General features: G+C 56.1%; 1 protein-coding gene across 5 annotated transcripts in view; it reads right to left on the minus strand.

Moving 5' to 3' along the window:
- Positions 1–21,925, minus strand: part of LMNA (lamin A/C) — a 43,994-nt gene that overhangs the window by 9,650 nt on the left and 12,419 nt on the right. For 2 of the 5 annotated variants that reach the window (XM_070608516.1, XM_070608517.1), the window contains one exon: positions 8,210–8,810. In XM_070608516.1, the coding sequence (XP_070464617.1) occupies positions 8,210–8,565 (356 nt within the window). In that variant the 5' untranslated portion in view covers positions 8,566–8,810. Of the gene's footprint in view, positions 1–8,209; positions 8,811–17,432; positions 17,678–18,216; positions 18,428–19,571; positions 19,662–21,925 lie in introns of those variants that run through there. The other 3 variants (XM_070608519.1, XM_070608518.1, XM_070608520.1) reach the window with 3 other exon arrangements.

Here is a 21,925-nt window from a genome sequence, read left to right on the forward strand (position 1 = left end):
AACCCAAGAAATGGCTGGGGGTAGGGGGTGGGGCGGGGGGTGGTTGCAGAGCCCAGCACTTCTCCTACCTCCTCCCCAGCCTTGCCTGCCCACCAGCTCCAAAAGCCATTTCCTCCCTAGTTGGGGTCTTCAGACCTAGCGAGGACCCCAGCCCGCACTGGCCAGGCGTTCAGCCCGAGGGTACTGGTGCTGCCCGTGCCCAAGTCCATTGGGGGTTGGCAGTAGGAAAGCTGGGCACGTGCCGACTACCATCCCACACTGGGTTGGCAGGGTGGACAGGGTGGGGCAGGCAAGGGGAGCTGGGAAGGGTGGGAACCAGGGGCTCAGCAGGTGACTCATCCTCAGGCAGACAATTCCCGGGCAGGGGTCGGGAAATCCTCTAGTGCTCACAGGGGAGACCCTGGCTTTGCCCATGTCCTGCCCCAGCCCGTGCCACGCCAGTGGGGGCCAGCTCTCTCCCTTGCATCCGCCAGGTTCCTCAAGCACAGGAATGGCTCCATCCCAGCGGCCTTGTAAGGCCACAGGGGCTGGGCATCCTGTTTCTAACTCTCCCCACAGCTGGCAAATCTGATCTCAGAAGGAGGGAAGAGAGTGGGGTGGGGGAGGGCAGGGCAGCAGAGAGGAAAAGAGTCAGTAGAAATGAGAGCTGGGAGCTGGCTGGCCTGGCCCAAGACTGGCAGCGTTAGGCTGAGGCTGGCGGGTGAGAGAAGCCCTGCTCCAGGGCCACTGCAGGCCAGGACTCTGGGCGTTGCTTTGGGGGGAAGATAGGCGCCCGGCACAGAAAAGGGGCTGGGTGGGCACTGGGCCAGGCGCTGACCCACCCGCTGAGTCACCCTCCTCAGCCCAGCTCGGATGCCAGATATGGAAACCAGGGCTGGCCTCAGGCCGTTTTGGGCCCCATTGTGGGGGGCAACTTGCTAGGCCCAGAGGGAGAGGCCCCCATTTCCTCCCCCAGGCTGAGGAAGAGACAACGGCAGCAGAGACATCAGGCTGGAGCTAAAAATAAGAAGTAGGAGGGGAAGATGGTCAAGGGGGCAATTGAGGAGCTAGCCTAGCCCTGCAGGGGTTCCCTCAGCCCGCCCAAGTCCCCTTGCTGGCCACCCCTTAGTGGCTCAGCCCCTCAGCCTCACCAGCTCACGGAGTTCCCCATCGCTGGGCGAGACCCTGGGAGGGGGAGGGGAGACAGGGCAGCAAAGGTCTCTAAGCCCCCGGGGCATTTCCTGCCCCACAGGAAAGAGCGCCCCCTGTGGCTGGGCAGGGCAGGGCAGGGTGGAGTGGGGAGCAGGGAGTCCCTGCCCTCCTGGCTTGGCAACAGTCCCAGGAGGCTAGACCTCTGCCCAGGCTGACTTCCGGGCGGGCGGTGGGGCGTCTCCTGCGGCTACCCCAAGCCAGCCTGCACGTTCCTACCACCCTTCTTTTTGTTCCAGCAACTCCTCCCTGTGTAATATATCCTCCTTCCCTCCCTCCCTCCATCCATCCAAATCCACCCCCCACCTCCCTTGAGCCCCACCTCAGCCCTGCCCTGCTGCCTTCAGCCATTGTTTCACCTGCTGGCTTGTTCTCTTTCCACTTATGTTGCAAGTGTCTTGGTGGCTTTTTCTCTATGTCCCCTGAATGCCCTGAGACTAGGAGGTTCATATGCCCAAGGCTGCTAGAGGGACCTCCTGCTGGTCCAAATCCTGTACTTTTACAGATGGGAATACCAAGGCCTGGAGAAGGGCAGGCGCAGACACTGAAAACCTGCCCCTGGTCATCTGAGGACACACAACAGACAGGGACAGAACACAGAAAATGGCATTGTGCATGCAGCGGGTGCAGAAAGCAGCACAGAGACACCCAGGAAGAAAGCCTGGGAGACGGCTCTACCTCTGCCTCGCTTGCTGGGAGACACCCCAGTCAGGAAAGACACAGAGACCTAGTGAAACAGCCCTCAAACATCACTACTCCCACCCTGGGTGGAAGCCATGAGGTTTGACTTCCTCCACCCCCGAAAGTAACCAGTGCTTGGTTTCTGGGCTGGTCTGTGGGGCTGCCATCACTCTCAGGTAAGGGCAGGATGCGGGAAGCCTGGGACATCTAGCTTCCCCATTCTGGCATTCGAGGCACCATCCGTCTCTGGAAAGGAGACCTTGAAGAGAGGAACTGAGGGGGCAGGTATTCCAGGGACTTAGAAGCCCCTTGAGCCTTCCTCAAACCCCACCCTGTGACGTTCTGAATGTCGTACACCCGGAAAGCACATGGTAGGTCCCCCAGTGTGGACCCCCCACCCCCAACCTCCCCACACAGGCACATGCAGCCGCTGCAGGCAGGGCTCTGCTTCCGCATGCCTCTCTTGGGCATGACACCCGCCACATCTGCCCAGGGTCTGAGGTCCCTTAGATCCCCTTCCAGAGCCGCCAGGCTCCCTCCCAGCGGTCCTCCCCCCCAGACAAAGGCAGGTCTTAATTCCAGGCAGAGGGAGGATTGGGGTGGGGGAACTGGTGCTGAGATGGGGGACAGGAGGCCTGTTGACATGTTCAGACGTAACTCCAGCAGAGCGCTGGGCCTGGCAGGGCCCCAGGCCTGAGTCACAGCTGCTGGGCGTATCAACGTGGCATTGTACAGAGGCAGGAGAAGCCTGCCACCACAGGCCAGGGCACTGGGGTCCCGGATAACAGGCGGCTGGCTTCCTGACCAACCGCTCCCTCAAGGTCCCCTGCCAAACTCCACTTTCCTTCTTCTTGGCCTGTCTCTCCAGAATTCATTCCTGTGTTGTCACAAAAATGCAGGAGTGAAGCCTGGGAACAGACGAAAAGAAATGGAGGCGTGGAGGGTGAGGGATGGCCTAGGAAGAGGTAGAATGTTCTGGGAAGGGGAAGGAGGGAGGCCACTGGCCAAAAGGAGGGACATTTAGGGGATCCTCACAACAAGCCAACACAAAGTCTCTTCTTAGGACATATTAACCCTCCATCTGGTGGTTCATGGCTATTAACTCTGACAACAGCAGGAGGGGGTTGGAGCCGCACCCCACGACCAGGAAAGGTAGTGGGGGAGGACCTAGGAGTTCTGGTCCCACTGCATTCCAGCTCCAGCCTAGGAAGATGCAACTCTCTCTCCCAGCCGGCAGAGGGTGGCAGCGTTGGAGCTCCGGGAGGAAGGGGGAGCCCTGGCAATCCCAAACAGCCTCCACTCAACTGCCCAGAAACCAGACCCCTTGATATGAAGGGTCTCTAGCTCCCCTGAGCCAGTCCTAAAGGGACTCATGTGTCCTGTGCCCCCCCCCATTCGTCCCCCATATGATTCACACCCTCATCCTTCTTGCCGCTACTAAGAACACCCATGGTAGTTCTCAATAAAAGGCCACCCTTCAGCCTTTTCTTCTCTGACTGGACAAGCTCGGGGTCTCCCGTCCACTCTCCACTCTGCCCTCTAGCGTGACTCAGCTCCTCTGCCGGGACTGGGATCCCAGCCAGAATTATTCCTGGCTTCGACAGGCAGGATTCAGGCTTCCTCTCCCACAAAGGGACAGGGAGCACCCCCTCCCGCTCCCCGACAGCCCCACCTCCCTCCTAGATTCTGTCCCCTTCCTTAAGGGACCGTTAAGGGGCAAGACTTCCTCACAGCCCAACCTCAGGTTGGGGGAGCCAGAATGGGCGCAGTTCAAGGTCACCCTGCTCCTCCCTCTGGCTCCAGGCACATGCTGTCTAATCCCGGTCAGCTCTAAGGGAATAGTCCTGCCTTTCCAGGGCCTCCCTTCTACCCCCAACACAGGTCAGTGGAACTCTCCCCTCCTTCTGCACAGCACAGCCCTTTCCACTGTCGTGAAGGGAGAGGCATTGATAACCAAGTGTCCTTTCCTACTAGCAATAAAAACAAAGCAGAAGGCAAGAGTATAATGTCATAATAATTAACCTTTTCTAGCGAACTTTCTTTGAGAAATAGAGACAGGTGTTAATACTTCTAATTCCACAGCTTGTGGGAAATATTTCTATTGAGAGTAGCACTGGCTATTAATTATATTTGATTTTAATATTTATAGCTTGGCATTTTAGAGGACTGTTTTCTCACTTGGTGGGTCATTGTACTACTTTGGAACCTGAGGGATCTCTGGAGACCTTCTGCTCTAACCCCTTTCTTTTATAGCTAGGGAAAACCAGAGAGGGGAGATGATTTGCTCAAGGTCACACAGCAATTTAGTGATAGGACCAAGCCGAGAACTAAAGGACATCGAGGGCCAGGGCTGTTACCACTACCTCACACTACCTGTCATTTTGTTAGTAAACCAAACTTGCCTCTTATTAAGGGATAGGAGACCCTGCAACCTCCCTAAAGAACCTCCCTCTAGATATCTCCAAGAATATTAGAGCTTGGCATGTGTCACCTTCAGGACGCTGGGGGCCCAAGGAAGTGACAATGGGATGAACTGCCCTAGTGTCTAGGCCTCTGAGCCAGACCTGGTCTTGGCTGCCACAGCTGCTAGAGGTGGTCAGGGGCTGGGGAGGAGGGAGGTGAGGGGGAGGAGAGCGGAGGGCACAGTTGGTAGGTGAAGGCATCTCCTACCAGCTGTCCCCCCAGCTGTCCCTGGCTCCAGCCCTGACACTGAGCTACTGAATCACTGGAAATGGACATATCCCATGTAAGCATAAGTCTCAGACTCCAGGAGGCCAGGGGAAGTGCCCGCCAGGGCCATCAATTGTGGGAGGCAAGGCAATCGGGGTCCTTGTAGGAATTATTGTCTCTTTTGTTTCTCTGTGGCTCCTGACATACTGCTCAGCCCCCAGGTGTGGTGGCAAGTTCTTCTTTCTCTCCAAATCAGAATGTGAACTTCAGCATGTGGCGTGGGGAGGAGAGATAACACCAGGAGGCTCCCTCAGGTGAAGACTGGGGCCCAGGCATCCTCAAAGGCCTCCATTTCCATTATCCTTATGTATCTGCCAAAGGGCACAGCCTCCTTTGGATCCAGGTAGACAATTACCATGACAAGTCCTGAGACAGGAGTCACCAGCCTCCCAGAACCCTGCCCCATGATCCATGGCCTGGCAGAGTCTTGGGCCTTTCCAGGTACAGGCTGGCGCAAAGACTCTTGATCAAGTGTTAACAGGCTCTTGCAGGACAGCAAAGCACTAAGGTGTCGCTGGTCCCATGGCAGAACCTCTAGGCTGCAGGAGTGAGCCTCGGTCACCCTACCCTGCCCTCTGGATGCTCCTACCTGCCCCCTAAGCTAGAGAAGTGAAGTTTAACGGTACAAGCGCTCAACTGGAAGACAGAAGGCCTGTGCTCAAGTCCTGGCCTGTCATTCTCCTGCTGTGTGACATAGGACAAGCCTCTGTACCTCTCTGGCCTTGGTTGTTCTTATCCTGATGAGAGCTTGAATGAACCTGGGCCTGCCTATCCCCTATTGAATGAACATCCCGGCCTATCCCCACTGGGGCTGCATTAGGCGGGCAATCCAGGAAGTTGTCGAGCTCCCGGGCCTCATCTGGGGGGAAGAGGCGCTTCTGCTTTGTGGGACTGGGATCTCCCCACTTCTGACTCAGTCTTCCTCCACCAGTTCCGCATGGGAAGGCACAGACCCTGACCCCATCCTGCAGCGCAAGCCCATAACTCTGGACTCAACTCTAGAACCACTTGTGCATACTACAGTCCCGAGCTCTGGCTCCAGACCACCACCAGTGGTCCTAAGGAAGGAGGCAGGAAAGGATCCCAGGATGCAGTAGGGAGTGGGGGGCAGAAGATGCAGACATCCAGGCCCCCATCCGTCCCTTCAAGACATCTGCTGCTACTGTCTCCACCCTGTCTCCTGCTGTCTCTTGTAAAGCCACCAGGGTTGGAGGGAGGGGGCAGCTCTGAGTCATCCACCCAGCTGTCCTGCCTGGGGTGGGGCCCAGCCCAAGCCTGGACCCCAGGCAGGCCTCCCCTGGTGCTTTCAACCTCCTCAGTCTCCCTGCACTTGGGTGTCCAAATCCTTCAGGCTCCAGAATAGAGAGAATGCATGTATGTGTGTTTGGGGGGCCAGGGGAGCGGGGAGTTCTGCCTGGAGCCTATAACCCAGCCCAACAAGAGGGTGTCCCAAACCCCTGGGTATGGTCAAGGTACTTGGCTGGGCCAGGGACTGCCACAGGATCTCACAGACAGCTGTGCATCCCAACCGAAAGCCTGGCCCTGAACTCTGAGCTCTAATTAAACATTAAACCAGAAAACACCTTCTCTCTGGCTTTAGCGGGAGGAGTTAGGACAATGCCTTCCTTCTCTCCCAAACTTTGTTCTACTCACTTTTCCACTTCACCCTGAGCACAGCCGACACAAAAGGGAGCAACAAATCCTAGCTCCTCCCATTGGGGACATAGAAGGGGACAGACAACCCCATCTGAGCCCCTTTCTCTCCACCCCACCTCCCGTCAGCCTGGGATCCAGGTGTGCAAACCCACCCCCCTTTTCCGGAAGCCCAGCCTCCCCAGCCAGGATCAGAGGGGGAGCAGAGGCAGGTGGCTAAATATAACAAGTACACACACCACCCCCGCCCCTGCCCCACGTGTGCACACGCCCGCCTGGTGTCCCAGGCCTGGACAGCTGCACCAGGAGGCAGAGGAGACAGACTGGCGTGGCCGGGTTAGCAAGAGACCATAGACTCCACTCGTCCTGGTCCCTGATCAATGTCTTCCCCAGAAAAAGATCTGCTAAGAATGCCCTTCACAGGGATTTGCAAGGGAGGCTTTGGTAGTTGAGTGGACTAGTTTAGAACACTAACTAATTCTCTGGAGTTCCCCTAGCTTGCCTCCTTTCTGTCCGGCTAACTAAGTTGTTCGTATCACCAGTGGAAAAGACAGGAGTGATCCTTATCAATAGAAATAAACCTGTCTCCCTACACAATTTCCGTCTCCTCTTCCCAAGGGGATGGATATGCCACACCCACCGGGCCTGGGGCTGGGGGCTAGTGAAGGGGTGGAAAGAGCACAGAGACAGGGAGATTCTGAGAAGAGCATGAGTTTGGAGAAGATGACATAAAGGGAGAGACGACATCAAACCATAGGTTTCTCCCCGCCCCACGGATCTCCAGGCACCTTTAGTGTCCTTTGGCTGGGGTCTTCATAGAGAAAAGGGGATACAGAGAAGGAATCTAAATTCTTGGGGGCTGGAAGAAGAGGGCATAAACATCCAGGCTCCAAAGGCCTTTTTAAAAAAGAGGGTGGAGTCAGGTAGGGTGGGGTTGGGTGGGGCTGGGATGGGTGAGGTAGGAGGGGCCTGAAGCTTTCAACGGCTGGATTTCAAAAATGTCACTGTATTCCAGCAGTTTAATAAGGCAAAGATCAAAATACATCAGCGGCTGAGAGGATGGGCCTGAGCAAGGACGGCTTGGCTAGGCTGGGAAAGTGAAAGTGGCTAACCTCAAGGAGGGAGGCAGGCAGGAACAGAGCCCCCAACCCTCGAAGACACCAGGCAGAGGGCCAGGGTGGGCAGCCGCCAGACCTGGGCATAACACAACTTCCTGAGCAGGGAGCCTCTGCCCTCCGTCCCCCTCCCTCCTTTACATTCCTGGGCCAAGCAGGCCAAGGGCTGTGGGAGCTGCGGGAGAGCCGCTCTCCTGGAGTTGTTTGGTGGGCCTGTCAGAGCTCAGGGAAGGTCCCAGACATGCAGGGAGTGAGGGAGAGCTTCCCAACTCTTAGAAAGAACCCCAGAAAGGGTCATGCCAACGGGGCCACTGCCATGCTCCTGAAGGGGAAAAAGGATGTCCCCCTGTCTTGGTGACCTCTCTCCAGCACCACTGGAGAGCTTGGGAGCTCTGTCTTAGTGGGTGTCATATGTTCAGAACCAGTCTGGCAAAGGTGGCATAGTGCCAAGACTGCCAAGAAAGTTCTAACAGGACCCTTTCACCCACTGCAATGTGTCCTGGGTGCCCAGATTTCTTAGACCTGGCAGGGCCAGTTCTGCTTTGCCAAGCCCCTCCCCCAGGACCCAAATGGCTGACAAATCCCACTCTGACAGAAGGTGCGTCTGCCATCAGCCCCTGCGCGGCCCTGAGTGCCCCACCATTCCTTATATACCCCAGACTCTCCTAGAGACCCCTCCCTTCTCTGTCCTGTCTTGACAATTTCTCTTGGCACTGCCAGGCACCTGCTGGGGGCAGTTCCGAGGAGAGAGAACACTGTCTGGCAAAGTTATCAGCCGCCTGGACCCGAGGAGGGGCAACGGGACTTCCTGCCCTCCCGGCTCGCCACCTGGGCGCACTCACCGTGCCTTGAGCTCCTTAAACTCCTCGCGCACTTTGCTCAGCTCCAGCTGCAGGCGGGCGCGCTCCTTGGCCACCGAGTCGAGGGTCTTGCGGGCATCCCCAAGCTCGGCCTCGTAGGCGGCCTTAATGCCGGACACCTCGCGGCTGACCACCTCCTCCGACTCGGTGATGCGAAGGCGCAGACCCGCATTCTCCGTCTCCAGCGAGCGCACACGGTCGATGTAGACCGCCAAGCGGTCATTGAGCTCCTGCAGGTCCTCCTTCTCCTGCAGCCGGGTGATACGGGTGGGCGACAGCGGGGTGGAGCTGGCCTGCGCCCCGCTGCGGGTGGCGCGCCGCTGGGACGGAGTCTCCATGGCCGGCAGGGTGGCAGCGCTGCCCGCGGGGCAGGGGTCCCGGGAAGGGCGCGGGGCTCAGGCCAAAGGACAGAGACTGCTCGGGGTCGGAGCGCACCGGCCGGCTGGCTCTCGGCTTGCTCCTGGCAGGAGTGGGGATCTGGGCCGGGCACTGTCGGACCTCGGGATCTGGGCTGGCTGGCGTGGATGCGGCGCTCCCGCGAACACTGTGAGTCACCGGTGTCCGTGCAAAGGCTCTAATAGGTCTAGGGAATGGGAGGAGGGGCCACGGCTCTTAAAGGGGCCGGCGCATACCCACAGGGGTGGGGGTGGGAGTGGTGAGGAGGGGAGAGGACCGCCTAGCCGTGGCAAGGTCCGGCCCCACCTTCTCCCGCGCACCCCCACGTGCCTGGGGCTTCGCCGAGCCTCGAGTCTTCGTTCCCGCCTGCTCAGCGATCCCAGCCTCAAGCTTGCCCCCACTGCCTCAGGCCTTCTAGAGTAGAGGGCAGAGCCGAGGGGTGAGAGTGAGTGGGCAAAGGGCAGGGAGGAAGAGGAATAGTGGGTGTAAAACAGGGGACAGTGCAAGGCAGGCAGATCCAGGAAAGCAGGGGGAGGGCTGAGGCTGGTGCCCCTCAGGGTGACTCACTCTCCTTCCACCACTGGCTCCCCCTTTCCTCCCCATAGTAATAGTGAGTCACCCCTACCCCCCTCCACATGTGGGCAGCCCATGCAAAGCTGCATCTCAGAACGCCAGGGTGGGGTGGGGAAGGAATGCCTGGGTTCCTTGGGGGGTTGGGGTGGCCTGCAGCAAAGTTCTAGATCCTGAGTTTCTTTCCACCCTCAATTTTGGGGTGAGGACCAGGAGTTTGGAGTCCCTCTTTTCCTATCTTCTGCCCCAATTTATTTCCCTTCAAAACCAACCATTGGGTCTTAGACCCAAGCAACAAGCCACAAGACCCCAGAGAAGGCCAAGAAAAGGACCCGGTCACTGCCCCCCACTCCCCAGCCTCTGCCCCTTCCTTCAGATGCAAGCAATTGGAAAAGAGGCTGCCTACGTTCCTCCCCATTCAGTCCCTTTCCACTCCTTACCCCACCCCGCCAACTCCAGGACTGTACTTATTTTTTTCCAGGACTGTACTTATTTTAATGGATAATTTAAAACAGATACCAGAGCTGTGCATGCATTCATCACGTTGCCAGGACACCAGGTCCCAGATTTTTGTGGTTCCCAGAGGGGCCTGAAAGGGGGAGCAGGGCAGGGGGCTGGACAGCCAATGTTGGGTCTCCGTCTGGGCTTCAGCCAGAAAGGGAGAGGTAGGGGAAGGGACAGCAAAGACCTCACACCCTTGCTGGCCACAAAGGCCAGCCCCTTACTTATCTCTACATTCCTCTCTGGCCAGGTCTGCTTTGCCAGTGGCTCTAGGGAGGGGCCAGGCCCTCTCACAAAATAAGATCACCCAGGCTTCTGTACCCCAGGCTCTGGAGCCTCCATGCTCAGGCCTCGCCAAGGACCCCTTTGATCAGCCTTCCACTCTCCTCCCCTAATCCTGGTCCTGGCCCCTCCAGCCACCTCATCCTCTCTAAGAGGTGGCAGTGCTGAGGCTCCAGAACCCATGTGCTTTCATGCCCTGCCCCTGTGCCTCCCACAGCTTATTCTCTGGTGAGGAACCTGGGAAATTAAATTATGTTGCTAACTCCTACAGCTCCAGGATATCAGGGTTTCTGTAATACGCAAGAGAAGCAGAGCTGGACAGGTCCTCTGTTCTGGGTTCTGGAGCCAGGCCTCAGAGGGGACAAGGGGCTGGAATGGGATTAAAGCAAGGACTCTTGAGTGTTCAGGGAGGGGACCCAGGGAGGAGATGCTTAGGTTCCCATCTCTGTAAGGGTGACTGGGCAGTGTGCGGAATATCCAGGATGCAACCAGGTGAGGGACCCAGGATGTGGCTTCTCCTCCCTGCAGCCCTCTCCCCCCAGGGCGTGGTACCCACCCTCAGCTTCCCAGACAAAACAAAAAGTCTTGTTCTGTGTCTCCCTCTTCTGTTCCCCAAACCAGAAACAGAGGCGGGGTGGGTGAGCCAGTGAAACGTGAGGGACAGGGCTGGTGCTGTTCCCTTTGCCTCAGCACCCCCTGGCACTGAGCCCTCCCTGGCCCCACCCATTCTTCCCACACACACACACTGAGCCCCCCCTCTGCCCCATCCATTCTCTCTTCTTTCTCTCCTCCCCCCACCCCTGGCCTGGCTTCCCCTCCTGGCTGGGGAAACAAAACCACACTTAACCCTTCCTATCCTGGACCTCCCCATCTTTGTGGAAAAGAGGCAAGAGAAAGGAGGGGGATCTCACCCTAAATTTCACTATAGGCTCTTTCCAAAGTGTCTCCTCCCCCACCACCACAATGGCCTCAATCCTAAACCTGAACTTCAAAGTGGGCCTTTATCCTGAATATTCAGTCCTAACTCTGGACCCCAAATGCCATCTGTCTACTCTCCCCCTGCCAGGGCATAGATCACCAGTCCTAGAAGCAGCAGGAAAGAGCAGGGGAGGCCAGATCCAGAGGAGCAGAGCCTGCTGGGGGTGAGGGTGGGGGGAGTTGTGCCTGGGCGAACATCCAATCCTCCCTCTCACTTGCTGTGTGATGATAGATACTGAATCCTCGGGGTGTCCGTTTCCTCATCTGTAACATGGGCAGAGTGGCTATCAAAGACATGGGGATCAAGCTACCGTGCTTGCTCTCAAGGGAGCTGCCCACTGGTAGTCAAGACAGAGGGAAAGGCAAAATCAAACACAAGAGGTTAAAGAGCAGCATAGGACTCTCAACTGGACAATGAATTCCAGATGGATTCCAGAAGCCCGGGAGCTGGAGCATTAATGAGTGATATCAGAATAGAGTGGTTGAGTTCAAGGGGTGGTTTGGGCAGTGGAAGGGGCACTTGTCTTGAAGACCAATGACCTTGGAGGAGGGGCCCTCCTCTGTTCCCGTAGTATCCTGGGCCTCCTCCAACAAATGTTTCTTGAACACCTACTGTGTGCCAGGCCCTGCTCTAGACACTAGGGATACATCAGTGAATAAAACAGACAAAATCCCTATCCTCATGGAGCTGACATCCTAGTGGAGGGAGACAGTCAATAAATAAAAGACATGGGAGCCGGCCCGGTGGCGCAGCAGTTAAGTGCGCACGTTCCGCTTCCATGGCCCAGGGTTCGCCGGTTCAGATCCCAGATGCGGACATGGCACCGCTTGTCAAGCCATGCTGTGGTAGGCGTCCCACATACGAAGTAGAGGAAGATGGGCACGGATGTTAGCTCAGGGCCAGTCTTCCTTAGCAAAAAGAGGAGGATTGGCAGCAGATTTTAGCTCAGGGCTAATCTTCCTCAAAATAAATAAATAAATAAGCAAAAGACAAAATTACAGTTTGTTAGAAGGTGGTAAGCACTATGAAAATAAAAATATAAAGCGGGACAGTGCTCAACAAACTGAATAACCTACACTTTTATGCTCTTTGTGGTTGTATGTTTTCACATACATTCTCAACTTGGTCCCCAAAACCACCTCATAGGTTGGAGATTATTTCCCTGTTTAACACATGAGGGTGACCTTACCTAAACTAAATAGACAGTAAGTCAGAGGCTGAGCTCAGAACTCGGACCAGCAGCCTGGTCCAAAGCCAGGACTCGCTTCACTGCCTTATGCCACTTTGGCGGAAGCGTGGGAGGTTCTGGGGTGGACTGGGGCCGGGAGGAAGTCTGTGCAGAGGTGCTGAAGTGGGAAGAGCTGAGGAGGGTGTGCAGCCTGGACTGCTGAGGGGAGCAGGGAGCCGCTGGAGGTGAGGCGGGAAAGTGTAGGAAGAAGGGCATGGCGGGAGAAGCGGGAGATGGAGGCGGGGACTGGGAGCTGGGCTGGAGTCTGAGGGAGAGGATTCTGGCTGCTTGATAAAGCTAGGGTCAAGAGGAGAGAAGGGAGGCATTGAGACCAGCCAGGAAGGAGTCAGAGGTCCTGGCCTTAGCAAGAGGCAAGCTAAACGGAGGGGGCTCAGCAGAAGCATGAAACCAGGAGGGATTCCAGAGGCATGCTAATGACCACTCACGTGGGGTATATTTATGGAGTACCTACAATTATTAGGCACTAGGTAGTTACATTACCTTGTTGAACCTACACAATAGCTCTACAAGGTACATATATTATTAGCCCTGTTTTACAGATGAGGAAACTGAAGCCCTGGGAGGTTAAGGCATTCGTTTAAGGCAGAGTTTCTCAACTTTGGCACTACTGACATTTGGGGTCAGATGATCCTTTGTCGTGGGGGAGGTTCTATGCCCTGTGGGATGTTTTACAGCATCCCTGGCCTATAGCCACTAAGGGACACAAGGTTAGTAGCAGGACTGGTTTTTTTTTTTTTTTTTTTTTTTTGCTGAGGAAGATTCACCCTGAGCTAACATCCATGCCAATCTTCCTCTATTTTTCAGTATGTAGGCTGCCAGCACAGCATGGCCGCTAACAGAGCAGTCTGTGCTCGGGAACTGAACTCAGGCCACCATAGTGGAGTGCACTGAACTTAACTGTTAGGCCACCAGGGCTGGCCCCTAGAGCTGGAATCTTTCTTTTTTTTTTTTAAGATTTTATTTCTCCTTTTTCTCCCCAAAGCCCCCCAGTACATAGTATTATATATATTTTAGTTGTGGGTCCTTCTAGTTGTGGTACGTGGGACGCTGCCTCAGCATGACCTGATGAGTGGTGCCATGTCCACACTCAGGATTCAAACCGGCAAAACCCTGGGCCGCTGAAGCGCAGCGTGCGAACTTAACCAGTTAGCCACGGGGCCGGCCCCTAGAACTGGAACCTTAATACGGGTTGGCCTGACTCTGAAGGCCAAGATCTTACCATCAGGCTATAATCCTGGACAGGTGGGAGTGGGAGAGGATTCAAATGGGTCCCAGACCATTGGGGCAGTAGTTATGCTCCCCCATAGGAGTGGGAAGGGGTGATTCTTTTGAGGAAGGTCTAGGGAGTGGGGGTAATTTGGAGATTCAAGACCTATGGCTTGGGAATCCTTCATAGTGAGTTCTTGAGGGAGGGTCCCTGTCCTATTCATCCTTTGATCACAGGGTCTGGTGCTAAACATCTGTTGAACTGCTGAGTCACTCATGCACAGGTGATTCGTATAACCTTGACAGAAGAAGGACTTGCCTGTTCTTTAAGTGGCTGCCATGTACCAGGCACCAGTCTAGGGGCTGTTGTGGAGGTGATCCCATTTAATCTTCACCTCAGCCTTATGAGGCAGGTATTATTATCCGTATTTTATATGCCAAGAACCCAAGACTCTGAGAGCTTGAGTAATTGGCCTCAGGTAGCACAGATGAGTAGACTGCCTTCTTCCTGCCCAGACTCAGCAAGGAAGGATGGCCAAGGCTCACAGCCATTAGCAGCGGAAGGCTGGGAGTGAGTGATTGACAGCCATCCGTAAAGGCAGAGACCCTTTATTTGGATGAAATCTCACCCAAAAAGCCCAATATACTAAACAACAGAGGCAGGATCTCTCAAGTAGGGAGATTTGGGGGCCTCTCCCTGCCGATCCCTTGCCCCTGCCTGAGGAGGCCCTCGGGGCTCTGTGGAATAAGCTCCTCTTTTTACAAGTGGGCTTCTGAGGCCAGAGGAGGAAAGAATTGCCCAAGGTCACACAGCCAGGCCTGCCCAGAACCCCCAAGATAGTGCTCTGACCCCATCTCAAGCTACCACAGGGGATAAAACATCACTCTGGACAGATCTTACAGGACTAACCCACCTCAAGGGACTGGCATTGATGTTACTATGATGTGGGGAGGCTGGCTGCTGAGCCAGAGCCCACTTATCTTCCCTCACGGCTCCAGCCAGGCCGGAAGGGGCAGCTGGATAATGGGTAAAGAATGAACCCCTCACACCTCGCACCAAGGCAGGTGTCCCTGGCGACAACCCTTTCACAATCAAGATTACTACCTTAACCCTCTCCAATCTCCTTGAGGTGCACAGAGCAAGCAGCGTCATCCCCATCACACAGATGAGGAAATCGGGGTGTGGGCAGGTTAACAGACATACTCAACGCTACATAGCTGACAAGTGACAGAAGCAGGCCCCAATCCCAGGCGTCTGCCTGCAAGTGAACTACACCCCACCCCTCTTCAGCCAAGACCCCAAGGAGGCCCATCCAATAGCAAAATCCTAGAGTCTGCCCAGGAGCGCCTTCCAACATTCCACACCCCCTCCCCCAGCCAACCAGGCCAAGGTAATCGTCCCCCTTGTGAGTCTCAGCCTCGAAGAACTGTCACAATACGCGATACTGTCACAAGACATGCCGGACTAGAGCCAGTCAGGCAGAAATTCAGCTGTGACATCTCCTTCTCCCCTCCCCATTCCCCAGCTCTGGCTCCTCCCCACCTGGCGCGAGTGGGGGAGGAGAGGGTAGGGGTGGGGAGGGGCGGGGCACCAGAGACGGGGGTGGGGCCCTGTGGACGGGCGGGTCCAAGGACAGATCAGACGGGCTGGTAGTCTGACTGGCTCTGGCAGTGTTGTCCCGCCCCCCCGCCCCCGCCCGGAGGCGGCCCACTGACGGCTGGTGCTGACGCAGGCGCTTGCGTGTGGGCGGCTGCCTGGGAGTCTTGTGTGTGTCTGTGTGTGTGCGGTTGCTGGGGCCTCCCCGGCCTCCTAAATGAGGGTTTCCTCTCTCTGTTACCAAGGAAACAAACAGAAGCGCCACAACTCCAACACTGGGGCTGGAGAAGAGGGTCCCCAAGCCCCACACCCCTACACACTTCCAGGAAGTGAGGCAGAAAAGGGTTCCCTTTCACCCTCCCTTCCTCCCGGTGCTGACCAAACGTTCGTGCGGCCTGAAGCTAGAGGGGCCAACTGTCCCAGTTTGCAGAGCACTGAGGAGTTTCCTATGACAAGGAACTTTCAGTGCTAAAACCGGGACAGTTAGTCTCGCTATATGTTCATCCAGTTTTTGTGGGGAGGCCCTCTTTAAAAAATATGAAAATATCTTTTGCAAGTTTACACTGATATATGACCATGTGGAAACGTGGGCAGACTCCTCTCAGGGTCTTAGAATGGCCTGTGCAACTAAGAGGTCCTGAAGCTTCACCTTCGTTAGCCCTGTCCCCAGGTCCCCAGGACCTGCGGCCCCCAAGCTCCTCCTTTATTGTTTTGTTTTTTTTTTTTGAGGGAGATTAGCCCTGAGCTAACATCTGCTGCCAATCCTCTTCTTTTTGCTGAGGAAGACTGGCCCTGAGCTAACATCCGTGCCCATGTTCCTCTACTTTATATGTGGAATGCCTGCCACAGCATGGCTTGCCAAGCGGTGCATAGGTCTGCACTGGGATCCGAACTGGCCAACCTCGGGCCACCAAAGTGGAACATGCGAACTTAACCGCTGTGCCACCAGACTGGCCCCTCAGGGTTCCCTTTAAAATCTACCCTCTGGCACTCAGGCCAGGGGGCTCAACTGGGAAAGTGAACTCTCTCCAGGAGGATGGTGGTTAATCTGCAGGGAATTTCCTGATGGGTGGGGCAGAGCAAGGAGCACTTTCTGGAGAAGTGGCCAGGGCTGCCAGGTGGGGCAGGTGGATGGGCAGGCTCTGCCAGATCAGGAGCTCCTGGAGGGAGGCCCTGTGGGCCGGGGAAGGGACTGCCTTGGGCCAGTGCTTCATCATTCATTGCCTAGAAGCCAGAACTTCAGAGCTGGGAGGAGTCTCAGGGCATCAAGCAGGCCAATGCCCTCATTTCTAGACTTGCCTTGGTCCAACTCCCCAGATTCCCCTTCCCACCATCCTTAGGCCAGCCCACAGGCCTACCCTAGAGCAGCACCCCATTGGCCCTCTTTGCCCAGTAAGTCTAAAGCTTACAGGGCACCCTGAGAGCCCTCCTCACTTTGGCCCTCAACTCCTAAGGGGCTCATCACAGTGACAGGTAATGGGGAAAGCAGTGGAAGAGGGATGGGGCGGGGAAGGGGGACAGGATGCACAGGCTGAGGCTGGCGTGCTCACAGGCTGCCCAGGGAGGGGCCGAGGGGGCATCTGTTTCCTCTTGGCCATGGTCCCCTCAATCCTACCCCCAGAGGAGGTGAAAACGGTGCTGACTTCCTGAAGCTGAGCTTCCTGGCCTGGGGATGGAGTACAGACAGGGTGTCCATGAAAACATCCATGCTCCCTCCCACCTTTCCCCCTGGAGCTTCGGGGAGCTGAGCTAAGGCTTAGGTGCTGGGGCATACTTCCTGTTGGAATAGAGAGCTGAGGTCCTGGGGCTCAGTGAGCACCGTCGACGTACCAGGAGCCATAGCCAGGCTGTGCTCTCAGTGGGATGTGGTAGGGGAGAGTCCGGGGACCTGTCTGGCTTAGGGGTGGGGCCTCACTCAGGTATCTTAGTGGATCAGGGGTGGAAGATGGACCAGAGAGGTCAGCACAGAGGGTAAGTGGGGAGGGGATGACAGGAGAGACAAGAGCAGGTAAAGGGAGGAGGTTGGGGAGGAAGTCTACCGTGAGGGAGGAAGAACTGAGCTTTGAGGTGAGGAGGGGCAGGGATCACATCTGGAGTCCAGGCCAGGGGGTCTAGGAGTGGGAAGCTGGGCAGAGGAGAGGCTGAGGAATTGAGGCAAGGGGCAGCTGCCCGGGCTGACGCCAGCACTCCAGCCCCGATCCTGGTGGGGCAAATATTTACCCAGCGACTGTTGCTAAGCAGGGAGGAAGGAGGAGGCAGGCCAGTAGCTAGAGGGCCTTCCAGGCTCCTCCCCATCCCTCACAAAAGACAGCTTAGAAAGAGTGAGCCATACGGCTCCCCTCAGCCCTCCATCCCCACCCTGCAGGCTCAGCTATATCCCTCCAGGCATACGTATCTTGGGGTCACCTCTACTCACCCCACCTACCCAAGCTGGCAACAGGCCAGAAGGCTGGGCCAGGGGGAATTTAATCCCTACGCTGCCAGGCCTTCCCCTGACCCTGGGACAGCTCTGGGGGCTCCAACTTTGCAAAATGCTCCCTTCCCAATCCACTGTTCATTGGGGGCTGGAAAGGGAGTGGTCCAGGGAGTCGGGATATGGTGAGGGAAGGGATGCTGAGAGATGGAGTCAAAATGTCCAGGAGATGGAGGCTGGAAGAGAGGATGAGGAAGCTGCAAGGAGGGAAAAGAATGACTCCGTTAGAAGCTGTAGAGGGGCAGGTGAGGGGGGCTGTTGGACCCAGGGAAGGGGGTCCTCAGGGGTTCTCCCTGCTCTGGCCCCTGGGAAGAAGATGGGAAGGTACAGAGGAGGGGAGGGGCGGGTGTGCTCAAATGGAGCCAGATGTGGCCCATGTGATGTGGGCTGTCCCTGGCATGGGCACAGTGGGGGCAGGACATGCAACTGCCGCCAGGAAGGGTTAGTCAGAAGCTGGGAGGGGACAAGGGAAATGGACAGCTAGTCCAGGACCCCCGAGGAAGCAGACAGGAGCTTTCGGGGAGGGTAGAAGGGCTCAGGACCTGCAAGGAGGAGTTGGCTAGGGCCATGGGCTGCCTTACCCACCTCCCCTCCTCCACCATCTTCAGACTTCCCATCCATTCCCCTGGCTGAGCCTCAGTTTCCATATGCAGAGTACGGATCCTGACACTCCTTCCCAGGTCACAAGATGTGTCCAGCACACAGGAGGAACACACAGGGTCTCTTCCTTACCCACCTCCACAGGGCTTCTCCCTGGGGGCTGATAGATTCTCACCCTCGGCCACAGGCACTCTGGAAATTGGGGTGCAGAAATGGGAGAGACGCGCACAAGGAGGAAGCTGCTGGGGCAGAGAGGGGGTTCCTGGAGCCCAGGCTGCCTGGTGTTGACGGAGGTTCTCAAGGGTCGGAGAGTTGGCGAGAGTGGCAGCAGGCCCCATGGGTCCACCCTGAAATGGGAGTAGATGGAGGGCTCTCACTGTGAAATCACACCAGAGAGACTGAAGCTCCACCCCAGGAGGGACTTGTCAGGACCCCTAGGACAGCATGAGGCGCCCAGAGGGAGAAGGGGTAGGGGACTCAGGAAACAAAGCGGACCCGAAGGGTGGGCCAGGTGCAGCGTTAAGACCTATAGAAACAGAACGAGGGACCCCTGGAGAGCCAGGTCCAAGTTGGCAACCAAAAGAGTGTTGTTTTCCAAACTCCCATTGGAAAGTTCTAAAATACACATGGAAACATGACTCACTGACCCCTCCCCATGGCCCCCCTTTCCGGGTTTCTGTAATTTTTCTCCCAAGAGTTAATTCAAATCACATTCTCACAGAAAACAAGTTTAATGAGGGAGGGCAAAGAGTGGACTGAAGGAGGCAGAGAGGCGCCATGGGGGTTCTGGAAATGGAGAAGTGTGCTGGGGCCGGGCAGAGAGGGCGTGGTGATCGTCCACTGCGGAACACCTCAGAGTGGGGGAGAATTTGACTTCCAAACACTTACACGCTCAAGTTAAGGGTGGTAGTAGAAGGATTCATTCACACCACCACTACTGAAACAGCAGTGTGGCCACCACACCCCGTTCCCTGTGTACCCAGGCCCAGAGAGCTTGCCCTGGCCGCCTCCTTGGAACCCGTTCCCCAGGGCCACAACTGAGGCCAAAGGCTGGGAGGTGGGAGTAGGGGTGGGGCTCCCTGAACACAACTGCCTCCACTGCTCCCTCCTGAGAAACATGTGTCCTAGAGCAGGGGCATGGGCACATCCCTCCCTCTGGGCTGGGAAAGATCCAGGCAAGCAGCCCTGACAGGGGGTCTTTTGGCCAGGAATTCCCAGCCTGTCCCGGAGAGGCCAGGGAAAGGGAGAGCGTGGCCCTGGGCCAAGGGTGAGCAGCCCTTCCACTCCTGAGAGTTCTTGGAAGAGGACTCCAAGCATTCCCAGGCCAAGGATGATTCCCAAGCTTCCATATTTGCCGTCCCTCCTTGGATGTCCTAGATGGAGTTCTTTATGTCTCCCAGCACCACCCCAACTCCACTCTGCTGCTCCTTCCTCAGCTTCACCACCTCCGTCTCCCTTGGCCAGTGAGCCCCCAAGTCCTGTGGATCCTACCTCTAGAATCTCTCTTCCTTCTCCACACTGCCTCCAGCTCCCTGGTTCTGACCACCGTCAGCCCTTGCCTAGTAACTGCAGGAGGCTCCCAGTCTCCCTGCCTCCACCCTCGCCTCTGCTCAGATCCTTTCTCCTCCCTAAACCACAGCCATCTTTCCAAAGTGTAAACCTTGGCACATTCACATGAAACTCAAACTAACAGTGCATCCCAACGGTATTCGGGATAAAGTCCAAATTCCTTGAGCTGGCTCGTAAAGCCCTCCATGACACAGGCTTTGCTTGTACCTCCAGCCTCATCACTTGCCCTCTAGGTTCCAGCAATCCCGACGTCTCTCATTTCTTCTAAGCTAACCTTCCTGGACCTGGCACATGATTTATGCTCTGACCAACTCCTACTCATCCTCTGGGCTCAGCTAAAAGTGCCACTAAGTCTGAGTTAGGTGTCCCGCTAAGCCCCCAACATCTCTTACCACACTATAGTGACACTGTGTATGCCTCTGTCTTCTCCCATTAGGGGAATCTTTGAGGGTCAAGGCTGGGTGGGTCTGGCTCTCTCCTGTATTCCCAGCACCCAGGATAATGATGGGGACACAGAAGGTGCTCTCTTCTCACCTGAGCTGAGCATCTCGCCATACCTCCGTCGTGAACTAGCACTCTCAGAGTACTCAGCTTGTCCCTCTACTTTTTCCACACAACCCACTCTTCAACACTTAATTCTCACCTCACCATCTCCCCACGTGCCCCTCACTGCCTTCCTTCATTGGAGCTCCATGTGTGCTCTGCAACTAGGCCTGTCTCTCCACCCAGCCCAGGGCATAGACACAATGCCAGTAGTAACAACAGCTACTGTTTATAGAGCACTCACTATGTGTCAGGGCCTGTTCACGGTTCTTTCCATTCATTGGCTCATTTGATGCCCAGCAGGAGCTAAAAAAAGATATTGGCCCAAGGACCTGACTTGTCTGATGCTTCAGGACGGATCTCTCCAGGAGCTTATAACTCCATTGGCACTAAGGGTAAAGGAGATGGGGTATATGCTGGGCCCTCAATAAATGTTTATTGAGGGAAGGAACAATATAATTGCCTACCTGTAATAGCAGGTCCTATCGCTAGTGAAACATTATCTCCGGGCAGCCGTGGGAGGGGAGCATGGCAAGGTCATTATTCTCATTTTATAGAGGGCTCAGTCCAAGTGAGTGGGGAGGGACCTACTTCCAGCCACACAGGGGGTAATGGGCTCTTTTACAAACTGCGGCACCTCTGGGGCTGGGCAGAGTGTCCTGTGTGGTACAGGACAGGGAGCGACTGTGCCCGGGGGGGGCGGGGGAGGGTCTTACTGGAGAGTTTTCAGGGGTCAGGGCTGGAGGGACCCTTGAAGACCACACATCGAGTTTGTCTCAACCCTCACTGGGCATCAAAATCACTTTGGGAAGGGGGCTTTCAAAACTGCCAATGCCCAAAGCCTCGGATATTTTGATGCAATAATTGGTTTGGAGTGGAACCCAGGCATTTTTCAGTAAATACCACTGCAATCTGTCATTTTATAGACGAAGAAGCTGAGGTTTGGAGTGGGAATTCTAGTAACAGCTAACACTCACTGAGCGCTTTCGATGCCAGGCGCTGTTCTAAATGGTGCAGGTGCCTTATCCACCTGCTCCTCGTCATTACCCTGTGTGGAGGGCCTGTTAGTATCAGCTCCATTTGACAGGTGAGAAAACGAAGCACAGTTGGTTCAAGCTCACACGACCGATCAGTGGTAGGGCTGAGATTCAACCCCGATAGACCTGGCTTCAAAGCCCACACTCTCAACCTTGATCCCATAAATGTAAACCCCGAAGTTGCAAGGGAGCCAGTGGTGGAGCCAGGCCTAGATCCCACGTCTCCTCTGGGCAGAAAAGTCGGAAAGCCAGTAAGAGTGGGTAAACTGAGGTCAGAGAAGCCACAGTCCAGGTGGGAGGCCTGGAGGCTCCCAGCCCCCTCCCTCACAGGGACCAAAGGGCCTGGGTGGTGAGGAGCTGGGCAATGGGGCAACTTCCCCACAGAGCCATCCTTTACTTGTCTGCCCCCCCACCCCAAGGGACCCCTGACCAGCCCCAGCTGAGCTGTCACCCTCTCTGTGCTAATTGATGCAGCCTCCTAATTGCTGATCACAAGGAGGCAATTAAGTCCAATTAGGGAGAGAGAGCTAATTAGTGCTCAGCTTCCCACAGCCTCTGGGCAACCCCAGGGTCCGCCGGAACCTGCTGCCCACCTTCCCCGACTCCCAGGGAAGAGAAGTGCTGCTTGTATTGAGCATGGCAAAAGTTCATGTTCCTCCTTTGCTCTCCCAAGGATCGAGGGCCAAGCACCTTGGC

Source organism: Equus przewalskii, unplaced genomic scaffold (genome assembly GCF_037783145.1).
Source record: "Equus przewalskii isolate Varuska unplaced genomic scaffold, EquPr2 ChrUn-9, whole genome shotgun sequence".
Taxonomy (NCBI): Eukaryota; Metazoa; Chordata; class Mammalia; order Perissodactyla; family Equidae; genus Equus; species Equus przewalskii.